The 24,268-nt window shown below is 42.2% G+C and overlaps 1 protein-coding gene across 2 annotated transcripts in view; it reads left to right on the forward strand.

Annotated features, from left to right (window-relative positions):
- The window catches only part of LOC125889880 (homeobox protein orthopedia B-like), a 36,359-nt gene extending 21,824 nt beyond the window's left edge, over window positions 1-14,535 (forward strand). The window contains exons 1-3 of one of the 2 annotated variants that reach the window (XM_049578127.1): window positions 9,668-9,808; window positions 10,160-10,557; window positions 13,211-14,535. In XM_049578127.1, the coding sequence (XP_049434084.1) occupies window positions 9,772-9,808; window positions 10,160-10,557; window positions 13,211-13,714 (939 nt within the window). In that variant the 5' untranslated portion in view covers window positions 9,668-9,771 and the 3' untranslated portion in view covers window positions 13,715-14,535. Of the gene's footprint in view, window positions 1-9,667; window positions 9,809-10,159; window positions 10,558-13,210 lie in introns of those variants that run through there. The other variant, XM_049578128.1, reaches the window with a different exon arrangement.
- Window positions 14,536-24,268: the final 9,733 nt, after the last annotated feature.

Here is a 24,268-nt window from a genome sequence, read left to right on the forward strand (position 1 = left end):
CTCTGGGTGTAAAATGGCGCTCGGCTGCCCTGCGCTGTTTTTTCTTCCTCTGTCTCTCCCCTCTTTCTCTCTGTCTGTCAGTCACTGAGTGGCCAGAAAAATAGGAACACCTGTACGACTGCATGCAAAACTAACTCACTCCAAATGCTTGAGAGTACTGTCCTTAGTTCCAACAGGGACGCACCAATTTATGGTGGAGATGTCTTTAATTTAATCCAAATAAAAATCCTCTGCTACTTTCATATTTTTATTGGGGGTGGGAGACCCCTGAAATCTACACATATGGAGTGGTAGTTTTGGTCAGTTATTTGAGTTTTACAATTTATTATGTAAAAATGTGACCTATAGTATTTGAGCAAAACCACGATAAACTTAAATAATGCAACGCAAAGCAGCAAATTACCAGCAACAACAATTTATACTTCGCCTATAGTTTCACACTTTGATTACATTTTACAGTTTTTGTCACACGCGCAAACACTTGCAAAGATGTGTACATGCAGCCCCTGTGTGTCTATGTAAGAGAGGCTGTGTCATGTGATGCGTATGCCCATGTGTGCGTGCATGCATGGTTACGCCTGTGCATGCATGTGATTGAGTGCGCGCGCGCCCATCTCTAATGCCCTGTTAATTGCCAGACAGTGTTCCCACACACACCTCTGCTAATGTTCCGCTTGCTATTCAGTCTGCGGCCTGCCTTCCGCCTGCCTGTCCTCCTCCCTCTCCCTTCGGTACGGATTGTTCCGTTACAATAGCAGCCTCGCGCACTAATTAGCTTACCTCACCAGAATTGTGATCAGGTTCTTCTGAGATATACGCGCAGTAATTGCGAGAATCCAGATTTGGGGAGACACGCAAAGACATTTTCACCTGTGGTTTAAAGTGGGAGTTAATGGGAGCCGTGTTTCAGGTACCTGCGTGCACAGCTTCAGCACCTTGGACAGCGCCATGAGGACTCAGCTCAGGTGGTTCTGAAGGAAAGCAGACTCCCTCACACCTTCTTCTTCCCCGATGCAGCCCAAAGTCTTCTAGTTTTCTTTAATCACGACAATTAGAGCCAATATTTTCCCCCGGACCCTGACAGACGTTGCTTGTAAGTCTCTTTTCTCTCCGAGCGTGCCGCCACTCTCATTACACACGCTGATTAAAGCATAGATTAGCCAGCAGTGGCCCTGTGCGCTCCTCACCAGCAGCTCGCTCAATATCAATTAGAGGCTGCGCCAAAAGCAGCATGTCCACCGGTGGCCCTCCGTCTCCTGCTTCCAGCCTCCTCACAGCGCTTTAAAAAATAGTAGCCTAATAATAAAATAGAAAAGGGAAAATGGAGCAGAGTGGCGGTATGGGATTGGGGGTAGCAATCATCAACCGTGAGGGAGAAATGAGAAAGGACAGTTAAGGCAATGTTCATCAGATGGCGCCTCGGCTGTTCTCTAAATAACATGTAGGCCAGTTTTATGCAGCCACATCTGGGTGGTATTTTTAACCGCGCACCTCCGAGCTTCAAATCAAGAGGCGAAATAAAGGAAAAGTCACTTAGGCCTATTAGTCAAGGCAGTGTAGCCTACCTCTGCGGAGTTCATTCTGGAAATAATGAATAGTATGTGGATACGGAATGAAAAGCCTCTCAACCCAGCGTCAGTGGGTCGTTCCGGCTTAGAGAGAATTAATTCACATTTCTCCTCTTCTCTGACCTCCTTGGCTCGGTATAGAAATGAGGCTAATGACGTCTGATTTCATTTATTGACTGTATTAGTGCAGATATTTCTGTCTAACCTGCTGATTTCACGTCTTAAATCTACTTTTATTTTTAGAGGAGTGAAAATGAGTTGTGTTTGGATATAACAGGGCCACTCACTTCAATTAGGCCTAAATGATATCTGCGTTAATGGAAGTTTCTTTATTTTTGAAGCACTGGAAACAATTATATATAGTAAGGAAGATGGTAAACTGTTGGATTATCTTGGTTGTTTACAAAGTTGATACCATGCTGGAAGGGCACAGGGAATGGGGTGGTTTGAGGGTCCTCCACCAGAAAATTTCGAGCATAAAACATTTAATTTCCTGCATTGTGGTGAGTTTGTATGCGCCAATCTGTGATTTTTCTGCATTAATTTATTGCGTACATGTCTAATTTTGTCCGGGACAAATGCACATGTTCCACATATTGAGTGTCCCCACCAAAATCTGCACACATGATATAATGTCATTGACTGTGCAATAATTTATCAGTGATGGACTTGGCTGTGGGCACAATGGCTCCACACAAGACACACAATGATAATTCCGTGCCCAGTTTGGATCATTTTAAAGAAAATACTGATAAATAAATGCATTGCTGGTTCGTTTATAGAGTTTCATGACTGGAATAAATTGTTGAGGGTCACTGTGTGAAATTTCCAAATATAATTGACTGTCATGCAACAGCAGAAGCCTTGATTGGCTCTTTAGAGAGACGTCCCCGACCTATTTATCCACAATAACCGTGTGGTAAATACAGTGGTGCCCCCCTCCCGCACAACCTTCAGTGTCCACTAACAGACAGCCTGTCCAATTAAAAGTGGCCATCGATTATAGATAGCTGCCTGCTGGCATATATGAGGGAGACAACGCTGGATGCTATGCCACTGCCAATACAGGCCGCGGTTAGCCATGAACTAACCAGAGCTGACACCAGCATATTAGATCTGGACTGGGTTAATTCACCTGCAGTTGGCCCCTGTGTTGGCTCCATAGCGCGGCGGTTTACCTGCCCAGTCTAAATGCTGATCATTAAGTTGCTTCCAGCGGCCATGATTGGTGCAGAGGGGCTCATATCATTGATTAAAAAGGAAAGGCTGATATCGCAGTTATTTCAGCTCCTTTCCTTTTTCCTCCCAGCGGTCAGGCTGCAGAGGTAACACACATTTAAGATCAAATCACTGAGCAGTGTACGGAGCAATATATCGGGCTGGCTTTCCTACATGCTTTATAGGCTATTTAATGGCTTTTTGTCATTTTTAATACGATTCCAGAGCGAGAAATCGTGTCACACACCTTTCTTGCAATTTCTAAATAAAAACCTAAAAGATCACTTTTAGTTAATAGCGTGCGGCTGTGAGAATATGACAGCACTAATTTGTATGTCTGTGCAGAAACGGGCCCTGGGCTCATAGTTATCCCTTGTTATTGTGTGTGAAAGCCTCTGAACCTAATTCCAATTTTTCCCTCTCCTATTTTCCAGCAAGCTGCTTTTCCATTAACTTTGGGAAAACACGGTGGCAGGTCCATTTAAAAGAGCCCGTGCCCCACCCTTCCCATAAGCGCCTCCGCTCAGGAAAATAAGAAATTAAGAGCAGGGCCCATTTCATCATCTCTCCCCCCCAAACACAGAGACGGCATCCTCCAATGGAGCTCCCGGAGGGCGGGACAGGGGAGCTTTACCTTAGCATATGTTAACTATTACATGATGTCTTGATGGAACACAACGAAATGACTGGTAATTGACATAAAATATGACAAAGTGTTTGAGTCTTTCTGAGGAAAGCGTCGCGTATTACGGCGTATCAGCTCCGTAATGTGACTGATTAATGAAAGATCGGCCTCGCACTCACTCAGCTGATTCTGTGAAAAATGAGTTTTGTGTTGTCATTCCGACAAGCCGGCAACCACGGCCGGAAAAGACTATTAGCCGGAATCATTATCAATAGCCATATTTTCAAACTCTATTATGGCAATCAGGCTGGAATTTATTCAATAGATTTAGTTCATTTGGTTGTAATTGATAAATAATCAAAATTTATCAATGTACTTGCACACATTTCACTAACAATCAGGGAAAACTGCCCCATTTACCAGCTGACTTGGTCCAAATTAGAGCTAAATTGATGATCAATTAATCTTGGGAGGGGTAGTGCGCCGTGTTTAGCAGGGAAGCGGCAGATATGTGGCGGAGTGGATGGAGAGGAGGAAGGAGAGAGAGAGAGAGAGAGAGAGAGGAGGAGGAGGAGAGGAGGAGAAGAAGAGGGAGGGAGGAGACGAGGAGAGGATGATAAAGAGAATGGATGGATGGGAAAGTGTGGGATTTGTGAAGTGAGAGACGAGTTGAACTGGCTGGGTGAGTAATGCGCAGGAAACACGAGGAAGAAGGGACAACAGAGAAATACAACAAGTGTGTGTGTGTGTGTGTGTGTGTGTGTGTGTGTGCTTTCTCGTTTCATTTTATAGGTTTTACTGAATTGCTTTCACACTGTTCCCATCACCACACAATCAACCAGAGCTCATTTTTAGGATGTGTGTTTATGTGCACATGCATCTGTATCTGTCTCTCCACAGTAGGCTATATATTGGCCTGGGTGTGTGTGTGTGTGTGAGAGAGAGAGTGCGTGTGTGTGCCTATATGTGTCTCAGAGTGAGCGAGTCACACACTTGAAGTATCAGGTAGATCAAGTTCGGCAAGTCAGAGTGAGCAAGGTCAAAGAGACTGATCCCATTTATTCTTTAATTTGCTGAGGCATTAAATTGCATGATGTGGCTTTGCTGCAGTTTGATAATTACCAGCACATGTTTCTAATTTCAAGCTACTCAGAGACACTACTGACCCAAGTCCTCCCCTTTTATCTGGTATTTTAGGAGCATGAGTGTGTGCAGGAGGTGTATGTGTGTGTGTGTGTGTGTGTGTGTGTGTGTTTGCTACAGGTTATTCTATCTGAAATTATTAAATTATAAATAATGTAATCATCTTTACTCTCACAAGGTGGTATTATGTAAATAAAATCTTTCATAATGCACTGACTATTATATCAGATCATTGCTTTGCCCTTGTTATGCCACCACCACCTCACTCTGACAGCTTTGTGTTTAAAACGAGTAAAACTGGTTGTTTTCAGGCTGCAGTGTGGGGGAAAAAAAAGGCTCTCGTTCAGTGTGTCGAAGGCTCGCTGGCACCTGTAATGTAAGGCACTCATTACCTTCAATGATGCATTACAGCTTCCTAATGATGGAGCCACAGTAATGGACCTAACTAATGACCGGACTTAAGAAAGAACATATTCTAATAGCTGGAGCAGAACTGGAGGGAAAGTCAAGGTGTCGGGGAGGAGAAGGAATTAGATCTGTGGCCAGCTGGAGGAGCCTAAATGACTGAGGTCACACTGTAAATACAATAGATTACAGGCTGTATGCGTAATACTCTAACCTTGTTAGTCAAACGTTTTGCTTCTGTTTTAAATGTGATGGAAGAAATTAAAAGGAAAAAAAATAGACATTCAAGTGACGCTGCCAACACTAGTGAGGACTAATGGAAACATACAGGGCTCATGATCACGTGGAATCCAGCTTTTATCAGAACTGTATTGCAAAGCTCAGTAGATGCTCTCAGCCAATAAGCTGTCAAAACAGATTTTAAAGAAGATCTGTTCTGCTGCTGGCCTTAAACCCTGTATTTCCAAAATGTCCAGTGTTCAGACGGAGAGGAGAAGAGCTCTGGGTTCACATCTATCAGCAAACATTTAAAGGAAAGAAAATAAAACCTTATGAATTAAACTACAATTGTGAAATTACCTTATTTTTTTTGCACCATATAGCCAGCTCAGTTGAGTTTCAGTGATGTAACTTAATAGCTGCATGTGTCATTTGAGTATATATCATAAATATACATGCACCTGCATCAGCAGCCCCACCAGCCTTCTGTTGCTGGGACTTCCAGTGACTGTGTGTGATGTTTAGGGCTGCCACCTTTTAGTCAATTAGGTGACTAATCAGATGTTAAAGTGTCTTGTTTGACTAAGAGAATTTTAGCTGAATAGTCAATATTTATGGTCTCTTTGTGGAGAGCAGGCTATTATTATTCATTAAAGCATCACAACAGCACAAATATGGCAGGGTTTTATGAAGCACTATGTTTTAAGAGGCCCTGCTGCATTCACGTGCAGAGGGAATTAGGATTACTGTGGTTATGTTGAGAGATTAAAATGTTTTCTTCATAAAATCTACACCTATGCCACAAGATATTACCTACATGGGGAAAGTGATGCTGTCATGGTTGTACTTTTCCTTGAAGCTGTTGAACCCTGTTTAAACTTGTCACCTTTAAGTTTGATTTTGAACAGTATAAGGTGCTGAACTCACTGTTGATGCACCACATATGCCTGTGACTAACCTGAGGCTGTTCACTCTGTTTCTCCTCATTACAGTTGATCCTAAACATAGCACACCTGAGCATGAGGTCAACTGTTAGCAGCAAAGCTAATGAGACATCTTTAAGGCTGCTGAGACTCTCTTAATGACGCCTATTGTGACTTTCACTGCTATTTTAATAACCCCCCAACAACCACACACTCCCAAGCACGTACACGCACGCGCGCACGCACTCACGCCGCCACCGCAGCACACTCTCCGTGACACACGCCTCTTCTTCCTCATTAAGGAAATCGCTCTTCTTTGCTGATTATTTTATTTGAAGCCGTGATTACCGCTCTGTCCACCAGATCACGCAGTAACGGAGAGCAGGCGGAGGGCAGAGGGCCTAATTGGGGCATGAGATGCGCGGGGTGGTGCAGCCAGGCTGGGTGGCCGGAGAGGGGAGCCTCTAATGGGTTTGCCTGTCTGTGGCTCCCCGCTCTCGCCTCTCTCTGCATCTCCCGGGCTCGGATGCAACGCACTTATTGGCCTGCTTCTTATTCCACCGACTGTCATCACATCAGCTGCACAAAACTACAGTGTGATTTGCTAGAGAGCAGACGGCAAAATCGATTTCCCCTTTTTAAGATCCCCTTTTAAGATTTCTATAACTGATGTGGATGCAGATGTACGAGGCGATGCAATAGGCCTGAACATAAACGCCTGCTGCTGGTGTTGCGGTGTGGTTGTGGTGTAGAGGATCTCATCCCTGCACCTGCCTTCTGTTACTTGTATTATTTTAACCTGTTCTGCAAAGGCCCATATGAGCAATGGATTTAACGCAGTTTGATTGCTAAAAAACCGCGGAGAGGGTGGACACGGAATTCTTGATCTTTGAAATTGCTCTACAAAATTGCATTTGTTTTTGGTGCGCTTCCATTAAAAGTGTCTCCTCGCGTGTAAACAGCCGTTCCGCACTCAGATGCGCCGCATTAACCCGGGAGGATTGTATGTGAGTGTGTTTTTACTGGGGGAAGATTGATGCGGTCCAGTTAGGGAGACTGAGTGAGACATAGACCCATTTCAAGTGGGTTCCTCTTATTACAGCAATAAGTTACAGCCTGAGGATCGGACAGCTGAGGGGATGTCTGCTATCCGGGCTGCTCTCACTGCAACAAGACACAATATCAATATTTATCATGTAGGTGTTCAGAGAAAGAGTCAACAGTAACCACAACCATCTGGTTTTTACACGTGCCTTAACTTATGCATACAGGGCGTTCATGTTAATGATTTTCAATTATGGCATATCTATTAATACTTTTAAAAAATATTATTATATTTTTCTTATTATTATCGTTATGATGTTGTCATTATCATCATCATTATTGTTAAATAGTATTTATTATTAATAATTTAAAAATATTTTATTATTGTTGTTTTTATTATTATTATTGTTGTTGTTGTTGTTGTTGTTGTTGTTGTAACTATAATTATTGTCATAATTATCATTGTTGTTAAAGCAACATCTGTATAATTTTTTTTATCTTGTCTGTTTTCTATAGAAATAAAATAAAAAATAATAAAACAATTTTAATAATAATAATAATAATAATAATAATAATAATAGTGGTAGGGTACATGTTTATTTTGTAATTGTTAAAAATAATACAACGCACGATTTCATCAAATTAGACTCACTCATTGAATAATGGCCTCAAAATCATACTGAATTGGAATTAAATGAATGCAATTTATTATTACATTCACTTAATTCGTAATTTACATAATAGAGCCTGTCATAAATTATTCATTATTCACATATTTATTAATGCACATTTGTAATAGTATTTTAGCAAAAAAAAAGACATTCATGGACTGAGTTAATTTCAACAATTTAGATTTTTTTTCTCTCAATAATTTATTTATTTAATATTACATCAGTTGTCTTCATGCTTCCACTAAGTGGAAATCAAACAGCCTCCAAAGCATACAGACCGTCTCTCCTGGCTCAAGCCCTTCACACACGCAGGGTTGGCCTTACAACTCCCAACACACAGAGTCCCTCTCCTCTCCTGGTCTACACGTCTGAATCAGACGACTCGAGGCTCTGCTGCTGTTGCTGCTGCTGATTGCTTCTCCTGAAACCTCCGGGAGCTGGTCACAGCTTTCCTCATCTCAGTGGACCATGCACCAGTCCATTTCCTTAAGTTTTCACGCTGTGCCACATATAGGCTACTTCCCTGCGTCCCGGTAGATTGCGGTTGAGGAGCATAAAAGATGAGCTGCCGATGTGGTGCAGGAGGAGAGAGAGAGAGAGAGAGAGGAGTCCTCGCTCGGACGCCTCCTTTGTGCGGCTGCAAAGAAACCTATTTAGTCCCAGGCGGTGGTCTATTCACCAGGCTCACCCTGACATCTGCCAAAAGCCCTCTCTAACCAGCACTGTCTGGAGGAGTAAGAGTGGAGCGCAGATCAATGGCTGTCCTGTTAATTGTATAATAGACCTACTTATGGACCAGTGCTAAAGGGGCACAATCGTTTAGGGTCTACCACGTCTGATTTTGTGTGAACCAAACAGGCCTAAATACCTTTAATTGCGCGCGCGCTGATGAAAAGTCGATGGGAGTTAAAGCGGCCGATCACTAACGGAGCTTAAATCCATCTGTACTCGTTTATTTATTTATTTCCTCGATTTGTCTCCACAAATCACCTGCCATGAGGGAATGGGAGCGATATTCGTTTTGTTTGTGATCCAAGGACGGGAGGGAAGTGGGGCTCTGAGGTGCAGGGAGGAGGCCTGGCGTTATAAGGCTCCTCATCTACTACATTTATTTCTTTTATGACCAAAGTGCAGACTGTGATCTGAGCAGAATACACTCTATCTGTTGTGCCAGCCAATAGAAAATTAATGTATATATATATTTTTTTATAAATACACAAAGAGTAATTAACTCGCAATTTGTTTTAATTTATAGATTTTCTGTTGTTGATAATCCTCCCTCTCTGAAGAAGAGCTATTGTCTGTAAACAGACTAATTGGCACAGTCCAATGATTTGAAAATTGAGATTTTGATAAGGCTAATTACTTAATTGCGGTGCATTTTCTGGCTCAGATAACCCGCAAGCTCCAACCTCCTTTGACGAAATAAACCCAGCCTTTGCACGAGCTCACCTGCAGTATTTTACATGTATACCTCTCTACAAACAGGACTCCTGTCATGGCACAAGCTATATGAGATTAAACAAACACATTAAGATGTTTAACGTGGAATAATTTGAGCATGAAAAGCTAATAAATCAGAGGACGGAATGGCAGAGGATTGAATTGAATTGTAGGGTTTCGTGCGCGTTTGGCTCTGTGCGCGCGAGTGCCTGCGTGCGTGCGTGCGTATGTGTGTGTAAAAAGAAGAAGGAGAAGAAGAAGAAAAAAAAGAGGGGGGAGTCACGTCGCTGACATTTCCAAGCTCCCGCTCTGATTGGCTCTTATTTGAGGAAGCTCACGGGTTCTTTCAACTAATAAGCGCCTCCCCATCGCTCTAAAGGACATTATAATGCAAGGGACCTCCTTTTTTAACCACAAACCGAATTTTCGTTCATTTAGACGATATATACTTTTTAAATTGCCCAAAGTTGTGGGATTTTTTTGGAGCGCATTTCACCCTGGAGCGGTACGCGATGCTCTCTCACGCCGACCTCCTGGATGCTCGGCTCGGTGAGTTATCATCACTAAACTCCGGCCCTAAACTCCAGTGTAAGATTCCAACTTCTTGTTTAACCTTGTGAAGTGATAGATAGACTGTGTAGTTAATTGTGTTAACAGCTAAGTGGTTTATCGTTGCTTGCAGCAGTTCTTTGTAGTAATTTATCAGGAATGATCTGACAGCGAAAATTACGGTGTAAAATTACGAGCCGAGCTACATTGAGTTTATTTGTTGTATTCTTTGAATTACGCCTGTTGTCATGAAGAAGCAAAGCTATTTCATGTGATGCTCATTTAAAGATGCCGCGCTGTGAGATGTGCCATGTATTCACTAAATGCCCCTCTCCTTCCTCATCCTCTCAGGGATGAAGGATGCTGCAGAGTTACTCGGACACCGAGAGGCTCTCAAGTGCCGGCTGGGTGGTGGGGTGCCAGACCAGGGGCATCCGGGAGACATGGCCCCTGGTTCGGACTCTGTAGAGGGAACCACTCTTCTGCCGGGAGAAGACATCGCCACTGTGGGATCCAACTCCGCCGGCATGCCGGTGAACGGCAAGGAGCAGGAGAAGCAGCAGCAGCAGCAGCAGCCGCAGCAGAGCTCCGGTCAGTCCGCCAGCCAGAAACAGAAGCGGCACAGGACGCGCTTCACCCCGGCGCAGCTCAACGAGCTGGAGCGCAGCTTCGCCAAAACCCACTACCCTGACATCTTCATGAGGGAGGAACTGGCGCTGAGGATCGGCCTCACCGAGTCCAGAGTTCAGGTAAACACTTGTGCAGTGTGGATTTTACAGAATGCAAACACTGGCGTGATATAGCAGGGTGTGGCTTTGGGTCCAGGTTTGATGTTGGAGGGATTTTTAGCGCTAAATAAATCCAAGATCATCCTTTAACTCAGTCCTGAAGGCAGTGAGCAAAAGGCTGAACTCACAGAAGGAGATATCAGTACAAGTGTTCTCATTGTGCGCTTGCAAAAGATAGTTTGGCCACTTCTAATATTTTTTTTATGTATCATAATGTATTTCTGCTTATATATCTCTGCTCCTGTTGCGCACGGAAATTTTGTGGCCATTAGGTGTTAGTAAGTTTTGCGTGCAAATGCTTAAAATGTCAAAGCTAATAGGTAGGTGCAGCCCGAGTTATAATAAAACAAAACCTAAAGTGTACTATTGTGCAGATTATTATAAACATTAAAGAATCCCTTGGAAATATTTTCTTATTTAGGCTCATATATATATATATATCTAGCTCCAGTGTACTCGCATGAAAAAGCACCGTGTGTGTGAAGACAGATTAATGTCCTCATAGTCCCGTAACACTTGTTTTACAAAATATGCCAACTCAATCCAATTTTAATTGAATTATATTATTATAAAATCCCATAATTAATTTGAGTTTAGCTTGATGGTAAGCAGTATTTAATTTTAAGAAGCCGTGCCCCAAATAATAACGAACACGTGGCTCTGTCCAAGGTGCTGAAACATTTCTCATGTGAGGATCACGAGCAGGAACCCGGTGCTCATGGAGTCAAAAAAATATTCAGGTGGCTTTTATAAATTTCAGAAAATATTGCGTAAGGCCACCTGTGGTGACTGAACCTGGAAATGTTTAAATTAGAGGTGTGAAAGTTCTTTTTATTTTTACATTTGCCCAATTTAATTTATATTTATTTTTGCTTCTGTGGATCCTGCAGCTATTATATAAGATAACATGGCTGGTAGTGAGGCTTTGGTAATTTTTTAAAAAATAGTTATTTTTGATAATTTCTTACTAAAACAAATAAAGAGCCGAAATAATGGTCAATATATTCTAGGCTACATCTTAAAGAATTTGCTTTACAAGAGATGACCCATTTTTACAAAATTACAGGGTGAGATTGTGTGTCACTGTGTTTTGCTCACTATGGTGACATTTTATTTTATATTTATGTTTTGCTGAGCTGAACATATGAACCACTTTTAAATAATTTACACTGGCTGCTTATTTTTCGAACAAGCATGCAGGAACACCAGGCTCCAACAAACCAAACACATTATCAACCAATTTCAGTCTTATTTATAACAGTGAACGGGTTATTAACCAGTGATGTGAAATTCATGCAAATGATCCCAGTGAAAGCAATAAAACCAGTCCAATCATTAGTCACCTTAATAATCAATTCTTTATTCTGCGCGGTGCAGGATCCTCACCGCTCAGTGCAGGTCGGCTCCTGCTCGCTGTTGGTAAACATTAGCGCAGGTCGTGCAGGTGCAGCCTTCAGTGGGCGTGTTGGCCCCGCGCGCGTGCCTCCACAGCCTCGCCTTTAAAATGCTCCATCAGCGACGTCTTAATAGAACTCAAGAATATATTGTACTTTTTTAATGGAATGAGAAATTGCATTTTCTTTCCCCCCGAGTGTAATGGGTTTGGGCGACGTTTCACGGATGGCTGAGCGGAATGAGAGCGAGATTTCACTTTTAATACGGAGGCATCGACTCACGGCCTCGCGCGCGCATTAATCACGCCCGAAGATGATGAAATCTTTATAAAGCCCAGCAGGGACGCGCGTGCGTTTTTGGCTGTGTACGTTGAGGTCGGTGTGTTTGTGGTTCTCGCGCGCGTGTGTGGACGGGTAGGCTTTATTTGCACGTGGATTGTGTACAGTAATGCGGGGCCATTTGTATTTGAGTCCACACAATATTTAGGGCAACACTCAGTTAATCTGCCTGTAAATAAGATGTTAGAAAGATAAATTGTTCGGCCCACTGCTGCGGAACAGCTGCAATAAACCCTCCGTGACGGCTGCGTTTTGGGACAAAGCGGCTCCTGTATTGTGTTTTATTTACAATGAAATTCATAACCCTGGCATTTTGACTGCTTCAGTCCAAACTATAGCGTCTTGGAAACACAGGCCGGATGGTTGGTATTTACAACAGCCTCCTTCCTTTAAACTGATGCAGTTTACACGATATTGGACATAACTCCGTCCAAGTCCTGCCTTTTAGGCTGGTGGTGGCGAATATATTCTGATGCAGAGGGTCTATATTTATGTCTTGTTAATTTATTTTAGTGTTCAGATATAAGGTCAGATTCTGGCCTCAGAAAGAGTGTTGCTCAAACACACTGGATTTCACCAGGGGAAGAAGGACGCAATCTCTAACCAGTTCCACGCTATGCTGCTGTCCCTGCTGTGGAATACAGTTAAATATGTGTGGTTTTGTTGTAATAATATTCTAAAGACCCTAATGTCCAAATTAGAGCCCTAAAGTCATGTGTCTGGCAAGATTTTAGTAAGATTATAGTGCGTAAATATTGCTTTTCTCCCATGACACCCACCTTGCTGCCCTCATGACAGTGTAATACAAACTAATAGTGCTGCAGTATGTTCCTCGGTCTGTCCTGCTGTTGGCTCACGGTCCTGTCTCTCTCTACCTGCAGGTTTGGTTTCAGAACAGACGCGCAAAGTGGAAGAAAAGGAAGAAGACCACCAATGTTTTCCGCGCCCCGGGGACGCTGCTCCCGACACCGGGCCTGCCACAGTTCTCTGCCGCGGCCGCCATGGAGAACAGCCTGTGCTCCTTCCACGCCAACGACTCTCGCTGGGCCACGGGGATGCCGGGAGTGTCGCAGTTGCAGCTCCCGCCGGCCCTGGGTCGCCAGCCGGGCATGCCACAGTCTCTGTCACAGTGCAGCTTAGGTCCAGGCCCGCCTCCAAACTCCATGGGTCTCTCCAACGGCCTTTCCTCCAACGGCTCCGGTCTGCAGTCCCACCTCTACCAGTCGCATTTCCCGGGAATGTCGGCCTCTCTCTCCGGCCCCACGAACGTATCGGGCTCCCCGCAGCTGTGTAGTTCACCGGACAGTGACATGTGGAGAGGGACAAGCATCGCGTCACTGCGGCGCAAAGCGCTGGAGCACACAGTGTCCATGAGTTTCACTTAGTGACTTTTCAAAAAAACACCCCAGCGCGCCCCTCTCCTCCTCACCCCCCTCTCCCAGCCCCACCCTGCGGCTCTTTTTCTGTTTTTATTCCCGCTATTAGATCAAAACGTGAGAACGAGCGAGCTAATCAGGCCTGAAATGTGAGAAAATGGAGACTGTGTGTGACTTCATCTAGACATAATGACAAAAAAGGACAACACTGATGGACAAATGGAAGAAAAAATATCTTGGGTTTTGGGGTTATTTATCTTGTTAATTCAAAAGGATTTTATCAACTATTGATAATAAATCTATTGTAATGATCTCTAGACTATAGGCCCTAATTATTGAGAGCCAAACAATCGTTGTATTTACGTTTTCATTGAGTGTGTCTTTACGCACACATGTTATTGTGTTCAGGTGAAGTTGTGTTATGTCAAACGGTAATTTATAAGATTGGGTATAAATTTTTGGTAACAGCCTACCACACACGCTCCATACTGTAGGTGGGCCTATTGAACTGGGTCTCGGGCATGCACTGTGCATGTGGATTTAAACGCTTGGATAATTTAAGGAGAAAATGGTGCCCACTCAGATTGAAGAGGTGCTTTTTGTGAGGCGACCTCGGTCTCGTCTGCATGAGACGGGAGCATAAACCTAAAGAGGGAAAAAAATGAACAATGATCTTTCAGTAGGCCTACGCTGTTTTAGGATGTTTTGTGTAGATGAAACATTCTTGCTATGTACCCGCTGGTCTTTTTTGTGACATGTTTTAACTTATTGTATGTGCTATTACTTGACACATTTCTTAAATGTTTGATCTTACATCGAAATGCACCACATTGACGGGTTTGTACCAATTTAAAATGAACAAACAAATAAAAGTAATTTTCAAGAATGTCAAAACAAGAATGATTTATGTCTCCAAGTTAACAAGATATCATAACCACCATTTTATACAAACTCCTATAGGCACTTGTATATACTATAAAAACAGTATATGTGACCCTCAGTGCTGACCTGCCCTTGTAGGTTATTGTTGGCATTTTATTTTGGTTATCCATCAAAAATATTAATGGGCTTTCTACTTTATCTATACCAGCCTGGCATGCTTAGATATCCTAAGATGTAATTTTGTTGCACAAACTGATCTTGTTAGTGGTCGTTGCTCAGTGACCGGTGTTTGAGGTGACAGGGTTAAAGGGTTTATGAGGGGTGACTGGTCCCAGTGTGGCAGACAGCAGCGGTAAAGATGTCAGAGCTGTGATGTGACGGTCATTGCTTCTAACCATGACGGTCATCCCACTGAGCAGACTGGATGGACTGTAACTAAACAGGAGGAGGCACAGACCTGTGTGTGTCTATAGTGTCTATCAGCCTTTGTAAAGCTTTTATCTGGAGGCTAAAGTTGGCTGATCCTACCCTGCAAAGAAATGACATAATCGATTAGTTGCAGCAAAACTAAACATGTTACAAAACCCAACTGGGGTTATTATGGAAATACAAAAGGGCATGAAAATGGGAATCTTATGGTAACTATATTTCAGCCCATCATAACCCTATTGATAGAGCCTGTATCTGGGTCACACTTTAGTCTGATAGCTGCAGGTCACTCCTGTATTGATTACATCAGGAGTCACAGGGAAGCAACAGTATTATTTGATAGTTGCCAAATGGCTGATTTTACACACAGTATAAAGGCCAAACAGCTACTAAGGTGAAATTAAAGTGGTTTAATATAAAGATGGCCCAGTGCAGAATTACTGTGTAGCTTTCACATTATTATTCACACAGTTCTATGTGCAGATAGGTCAACAGACTTTTACATGGACCGGCCACATGCTGGCTTCATATTCTTTTTAAGAAATTTACACCAATAATCAAGAGTTACACCAGGCAGGGGCGTATCACCAAATTCTGGGCCCAGTGCATAAGCAGTCCCTGTGGGGCCCCCACTCATCCGCTTTTTATCTATATCTCTCCCATGCAACTTTTGTACTTATTTATGATTTTTTACAGTCAGTTTCCTTTCTGTCTTTTTTGGAGCCCTGATTTCCATTTTTGGGGGAAAAACAAGAGTGTACATAGGTGCTGAAACAGCGTAAGCAGCCACTCACTCGGCTCTATGGCGTTCAGAGATGAATCCTAGCACAGGGGCGGACTAACCCATTTTACGCCTTGAAGGGTGAGAAGGGCCTCAGAGACCTCGGGAGTCAGAGATGTAGTTACCAAACTTTTCATTCCAGGCTTTTTGAGCCCCTTTTCCCCTCCCATTTTGGCCCTAGTTAATCCATCCTTGACCCCTCACACCAAGTGACCAAAATTGTGCACCACCCTTGGTCCTACAACACATGATCAATAACTGCTCTCAGTCACTTCACTCTTCATATGCAACACATACAGCTGTTTATAGAGTGAGCTGTCTGGCACAAAGTGATGAGCACAAACCCAGCAAGCAAGACGCATCATATCAGCTAGATGATTAAATATTAAAACAGGTTGAGCTGGGTGTTAATTGTAGGGTAAAGTGAAATAAAATGCAGAAAATACTTTGAAATTTTATACAGCTTATAACTGCTTGTGTCCAAGGTATAATTAGTGTGTTGGAAACTAAATGACAGCATCAGTAATACTGGATGTCGCATGAATATCAGTTATATGTTTTTAAAGCAGTGGACAACACAATCCTCTGAGACGTATATGAATGTAAACTGACACATTGTCATCCTGAAGTTGTTAAAATGACATGTTTTCATTATTCCTGATTTATTATTAGGCCAAGTGTTTCCTACATTACACACGTGTCATAGCAAAAGTAAAAATACAGATTATCAGTATTAAGCAGTTTATTTCTTTTACACCTTGTGATCATTTGACATTTAGCCTATTTAAAGTTCCTCATTACCTGCCCGTCAGTTGTGCAATAAGAGAAACTCTCACCTTGTTTGCGTTACTTTAATTTCAAATCATCCTGATGTGAGATGTAATGTCTATAAACTCCGGCGCAGCTCGCAGAGAAGTAAATAAAATTTTTCCATTATGAAAGTGAGCGGACCTCACTGTCTGTGTCAAAGATTATAAGTGTCAACTTGAGCCTGAAATCACAGCAGCTCAAATTAATCAGCGTGTTAACCTCATCTCGTTGTCAGCGCTGAGGCCAATTTACGGTCACGGGATGGTAATTGATGAGATATGGCATTACCATAAGCAGTCCCACTGCCTGTAAACTTATAATTGGAGTTTCTGTAACAATGCAGGGGGGTTAAACAAAGGATTAATCATAATTAACAAAAGTATATTACTTTCCCCATATTAAACAGTTGGTTCCCACCTTTTCTATTAACATAAATTTGTTTGCAGTAATTTAGTGAATTATTGAAAATACCAACCAAAGTCAAGACCCCTGCAAAAATCATTTATTCCTCTCAGTGCTTTTCATATTGAGTGTGTGTGTGTGTTTGTGTGTAACCCTATGTTTCCATTATAAGCAATTAGCTTGAATAAAATAGCCTGAAGTTTTCCAACATACAATAAAAACATTATTTTTTAAACTACTTACAAGTGTGTCCTGTGGCAGTACAACATAGGATCGCACTATGATTACATTTACAGACTCATACCATAAACAGGCCACACTGTGTTATTGTACAGTCTAGACTAATTGCAGCAAACCACAGAAGCAAGACCTGCAGTTAATTAAGAAATTATCTTTTTTTTTTTTTTTTTTTTTGTTGGCCAAGCATACAGTCAAGTCACAGTGAATGTATAGGGGGAAAATACTCACATTATCGATGGTTTATACTCACTGAGCATCACAGTCAGTGTCAATCAGAGATGTAAATGGATGTTTAACCTGTTTATTTATGGGGAATTATTGGGCAACCATCTGAATCTGACGTTGGATTTCAAAATAAATGGACGTCTTATGGGAAACAGAGAAAACAAAAACTAATTAGTGTTATTTTTTTCCCTATTTTAATGACCGCTTCACAATGGCCACTAACTCAAAGTCATTGCTTATGTGTCCAATACTGTATATTTACCTCCACACTACTCATCCCTGCTCTGGCAGCAGTCTGATTCTTCTCAGAGTGAATGCAGGTGGCCCACCTACCCTGCAGAGGCATGTAATTACAAGATATCGCATGACAACAGTTGATCAAATGTTATAACCACAGCCAAACTGACTGCTGCTCCACCCATCCAGGCTCAAGCTGCAGCAGTGTCAGCCTCACTGTGTGTGTGTGTGTGTGTGTGTGTGTGTGTGTGTGTGTGTGTGTGTGTGTTGTTGTTCTAGTAAATCTAGCTCTATGTGTGGCTCAGCCCACCAGATCCAGCCCTGTGCTGACTACTGTGTCCTGGGCTGCAGTAACAGATGTGAAATCACATTACCCAAACGCTGCAATTAGTCTCACTCGCTCGCGGGTTAATGAGTTTGTGGAAATGTGCGACCCATTCCTCATTAGGTAATTTCTCATGCACTGATGAGAGAGGGAGAGAGATGTGGGTATAGCAGCAGCACAGTGTAAATGGCACATAGTCTGCTGCACCACATACTGTAAAGCAGGATGCAGCTGAAAGGGGGGGACACTGCAGCTGGACAGTTTTAGGGGTAAATGGATCACCTCATCATGAGTTACGGAAGGAGACTTGCATGCAGGTTTTAGTCTTTATTTGGATCCCCATTAGCTGCCACTAAGGTGGTAGCTACTGGGGTCCACACATACGACAAAACATAACACAAAACTCAGTAAGAATAGTCTCAGTAAGAATATGTTCTAGACAAGTAAAAGTCAAGTGAAAAACTAAACATGTCACAACACATCAAACAGCAATCTGTCTTAGTTGCTGAGTTCAGCTAATTAACATTGTTATTATTTTTAATATGTTTTTAAAAGTCCAGTGTGTAGGAGTTAGGGTCAGAAATTGAGTATAATATTCATAACTCTGTTTTCATTAGTGTAAAATCACCTGGAACTAAAAATCGTTGTGTTTTCGTTACTTTAGAATGAGCCGTTTATATCTACATATGGAGCGGGTCCTCTTCCAATGAGTCCGCCATGTTGTTCTACAGTAGCCCAGAGTGGACAAACCATATACCGGTTCTACACAGGGCCATTCATGTTTTCACATCCATATTTTCCTACACGCTTGTCACACAGGAGAGATCTCAGCCGGTTGTACCACTGCTGGATACCACTAATTCCTACACACTAGACACTAGGCCAAGGAATTGTTAGCTGAGAGAGAGAGAGACAGGGAGAAAACAGAGCATTCATATACTGTATAAAATTGAGTTGCATTTTAAACTGGGCCTACAACTGACCTTTCACTAAGCCCCGCCCCTTTGCAATGGTCTGACAAGCTGTCAGAGTAAGCATGGAGCCCACACTGTAACTAACTGCACCACCTGAGGAAATATGATCGTATTTTTGTAAAAATGAAAGAGTGATTCCAGAGAGAAGCAGACAGAGGGGTCTACAGTCTGTGTTTGAAGGATATATCCAGGATGTCAAACTGACTCAGCAGCAACAACAGGTTAAAAAGACAAAGATGGTTAGAAGCTAAAGCCGAACTATAGTCTACAGATCACAGTGTAAAAGTGAACCACCACATCACTGCTGATCGCCACACAAGACAATGAATATAAAGGGAAACTTTGCTCATATTGAACCTGCTGTGTGTTACAGTATACAGTTCAAGTTACAGTACACATCAGCAAGTTATAAAACAATAGAATAATGTAAAGGTTACAATATGTATGGACAGAGACATCAGCATAGGGAAAAATATCCATTCACAGAAAAACACACGCATTCACACTGCTCTAAGTCAGTCAAACAGGATTTAAATTGATTACAAGGAATAAGCTTATCTAATTTTACAGTCTTGAAAATGGTTATCATTGATAACTTGTTCCAAATTATGTTGGTTCTGTACATTACTGATTTTCATACCTCATCTGTTCTGGATTTTTATTTAATTAGTGCACACTGGCAAGTTGCTTGATAGTGTGACTATGTTAGTCTAAGGGCTGGGCATTATATATGTATTATATTTATACTGTAATATGAAACTAGATATCATAGATTCTGGAAATCATAATAAGTGTTGTCTTTTCTTGGACTGTTCTACCTGTTGTGTGATTTGCCTTTACCCACGTAGTCATTATATCCACATTACTAATGATTACATTTATCAAAGATCTCATTATGTAAATACTGTGTGAAAGCACCAATAGTCAATCCTACAGTTTTGTCACAATATTGATATCATGGTATTTGGTGAAATATAATGTGATGTTTGATTTCTCCTTCATGGATAGATTATTGAACGGGCCCAGTGTGTCAGGGAAGCTCCTCTAGCCTTCACATGCAAAATGTCACTCATATTAACATGTACCAATCAGGAAGAGACTCAAAATGACCTCAAAGAGACACAAAGTGACTACAAAAAAGAGGCAAAACCAAAAAACAGGTCTGTGGGTCTTGCGAGCCCAGTCTCACTCCGAAGTCATCGAAATCCGGCACTTGGGCAATGACTTGCAGCGTCAGAAACCAACAAAAAAAGGCATCCTTTCAATTTGGCATGATACGGGGCTGGTTGCTGTTATAGTTTAATGTAGCCAAGTGACATCAGGGGGAAACACAGCGGGACAAGGACAAGAGTTTAGGTGACGAAAGTCTGACTGAGGTGGATGGGATTGATGGTGGATGGGTCCAACAAACACTAACTTTCACCTGAGAGAGCAGTGCTCGTGTCCTGTAAGATTCTAAAGCCAAACCCTATTCTTTTTTCCTAAACCTAACCACGAGCTTTTGTTGCTTAAACCCAACCATGTGTGTTTGCTGTTGAAGGGAAAAAAAACGCCAATTTGAGGTCTTGTACCGACGTAGTGCTTTTATTTCGAAAGAGACTGTATGTAAACGTTAAATATCCTGTGAAAACAGAAGTGTATTTTGAAAGAAGACAATGCATGTAACAGGCAGAACTTGACACGGTGTTCCAGAACATCAACAACCAACGCACCCAGGGTACCTTGCATGGTGTATGTGGACGTGTAAAAGTCCATGACCAAAATTGAAATATGTGACGAGGTCAGAGTGACAATGTGTTGGGTATTATTTCTTGAAGGAGATGTTTTGCATGTCTTTGCCCAGAGGCCCATTGTCTCATAATTCGTCCATGTTCTCTATCGTCCAGCCCTACTTGGTCTCTCACATAATTTATTGTAGACAATTTGGTTGTTGACTAAAACAGATATTCCTAAAGAAACTCATCAGATTGCATGCCAGCCGATCCTCAGCTCTGAGCTCTGAGAGACTGGCATGCATTCTCTCTATATTCTGCCTTCACACCTAACAAGCAGGGCAGTGTGAGCCTCGCTGCCTTATCTGAGCTATTTGGAGCTTAGACCGATCTTTTTTGGTTGCACTCGACCAGACTGCTGAGCAGTAATCAAAGTGAGATAAAACTAGTGCTTCTGTCACCAGCACTTTAGAGGCATGGGTAAGAAAAGATGAACATCTTCTACAGTATGGTATTCCTTGACCCATTTTCTCTCTGTCTGAAAAAAATCACGAGAAGTGAACAGGTAAAAAAAAATCCACCCTTTACACTGTCAAGTCTTTTGTTATTTACATCCAAGAGTTCAATAACAGAAGCGGCTTCTGTCGTCTGCCGGGGTTACATGAGTGTGTCTCATTATGGACTGGCTATGCTTATTTCCTTGCTGTGAGGCCACAGAGTCTGCGGCTGAATAGACAGCCCGGGGCAAAGCTCTGTCAGGACACAATGGACGACAACAAAAGAACTAATTAGCAATCAATTACCAACATGTTTCTGTCCTGCACCTTTTATCTGGTTAGAGTGTAGAGCAGGTTACCACTCAACATGTCCCATTCATACACACACACACACACACCACCTGCTGCCTGTGTGTGTGTGTGTGTGTGTGTGTGTGTGTGTGGCAAGTGTGTGATTTTAGTGTATCTGGATTATTGCAGGGGTGTACGTGGTAGCCCAGTGATAGGTGTGATGCAAAAACAGTCTCTTCAATGAGATAAAGGTGAAAAATCCTCAACTTAGTCCAATTTGTGCCTTTAGAGGAAGTTGTTTTTTACGATGTCCCTGCCATACAGTGTTATTGTTAAGATAGCTGTTCATTAGCATCGTCTGTGACACAATCAGTCTCTAAACTCTCCATTGTAGTGTCTCATTGCTTCTGTTTATTGTTTTGATAGCTTGTAGTTGATCTAAGTTCAGACTGAAGAGGAAATTTCTTGCATTAAAAGAATTTTCAATCTATAACTTCATAAAAAACCAACATAGATGAAGTAGATTTAGTGTTAACCTAATTTGGGCATGTGGCATGCTCATTTCAGCATCTCCCTCTGCACTGCTGTGCAACACACACACACACACACACGCACATGCACACACGCGTACACACACACACACACACACACACACACACACACACACACACACACACACACACACACACACACACAGATACACAGTGACATCTGGGGGGAAAGTGTGCTGTGAGGAGGCTGCGAGTGCCTCTCATGATAACAACTCTGCATCTCAACAACCTGCATCCATCATCATCAACACTAACATCTGCTCTGAGCCTCAGCCTTAAATCTCTTTCTACCCCCCCAACCCCTTACCTCCCTCTACTCTTCACCTCCTCTCCCTCTTTCTTACTCTCTCCTTTTCTTCTTCTGCTTCTCTCCTGTCCATCTTTTTCCCACAAGAAGCCACGGCAGCTGCCTTTTTTTTTTTAACCACTCTGCTAAATCTGATTTGACTCCCATCCAAATCCCCTCATCTACAGAATGTGTGGATGTGTTTTCGTTTCAACCACCCTTAAAATCAATATTTAATGATGATGTTATCAGTGCTTTTATGTGTAATTTAGCCAGCGTGTCAGTATGAATGAGACACTGTCAGCTTTATGGCGTCAGGCATTTATTTTCTGTTAATGGGTGCTCCTGGTGGTATACAAACCAAAACCCAGTGGACGTCTGATGGATATGTCTGTTTCATTTCTGTTTACGCATGCATTCACAGCTATGTGTGCATGCATACACTACATGTTTAGCTGATTATATAACCATTTGAAAAGTATGAAACTTTGCATGTAAATGTCATAAATGCTCCACTTTGATGTGATGTTTTATCCCCAGACTAAGACAATGAATAAGGCTCTGAATGTGACTGCATTGGTTTGATCTTAAAACGCAATCAATCAAAGCAGCTGTGTGTTTCAACACAAACTGCATCGCCCGATTCTGACATTTTCCAAAACCATGACAATCACTTCACCTCTTCAGCTTTGGGAGCCAACATTGTTGAGAGGCAATAATCATGATAGTTTTCTCAGTCATTTTTCTCCCAATAACAAGCCATTTTTAATCCAATTAGGAGTGCTAACGTGAGAGGCATAATACCGCGGCCCCTGGGACAGATGAGAGAATATGCAGGACATTTATCCCGACAGTCAATATTGGATTTCTCACTAAGCAGCTGTGCCTGCTCTCTCTGACATTCTCCACCTCTGCACAGTGATCCGTCCTGATTAAACGGGCTTTTCTACTTTATCAACATTCATTACATGACCTGGTCATGCATGGCCACGGGAACCAGGAGCGGCAAAGTTACATGCTTCACACTGGGGTTTTCCTGCTGCACCTCTTCCTTGAATTCAACTGTTTAGTGAAAGATGATACATCTTTTGGATCTTAGATGGTGTTGTGCATGAGCAGATAGGTGTGTTATGGTAATCCCCAAAAACTTTTCCTCACCCAGACTGACAGACTAGATGTGTTTTTACATGTTGAACCTGAATGCAGGTGGCTAAACTAGTTTTGTGTTACAATATCCAACAGTTTTTCTACTTCATTTCCTGATTTGAACCCCCTGCTCATAACTGAATCTTAAGCCTGGAAAAGTCAGATTTCTTCTCATGGTTAATGTTTTATTCAGTTCACTCACCTCTGCTAAGATACAGAAAATATAATTTCTTGTGCAACCTTTCACAGTAAAAAAGCAACAAAGAGCTGTCAGTGCTTTGATGCCAACAGCAGCTAAACATTGCCACCTTGTGGTGGCTGTGAAGGGTCACACTACTGTGCTTTTTCATACAATTATTTATTTAATTAAAAAAAATCTAGACAGATGGTCGATAGATTTTTATCTCATCTCGGCATCACTTAATGAAATATGTCTCTTAACTCTACAGAGAATCATACAATTATTGTTCCATCAGAACATGGCTAATAAAAGGCAGAAAATGCATGAAAAAAAGGGCTGCTGTTTATAGCTGATTGCAGTCGATACATTTATGCAGTGCACTGAATCATTGTCATTGAGTGCATTGATTATGTGGACTAATCAATGTTTATTAGGCAGGATAAGACTGGCCAGACCACAGTGGAGGCGGAATGATGAAGGAACACATTTACTGAGTGTCAAAGGCCCACCCACCTGCCCTGAGCAGACAGGTTTCAGAGTTTGAGGGAACTTCAGCTAGGGAACTTTTTTTTATGGGTGACAACATACAGTTTA

Source organism: Epinephelus fuscoguttatus, linkage group LG6 (genome assembly GCF_011397635.1).
Source record: "Epinephelus fuscoguttatus linkage group LG6, E.fuscoguttatus.final_Chr_v1".
Lineage (NCBI taxonomy): Eukaryota > Metazoa > Chordata > Actinopteri > Perciformes > Serranidae > Epinephelus > Epinephelus fuscoguttatus.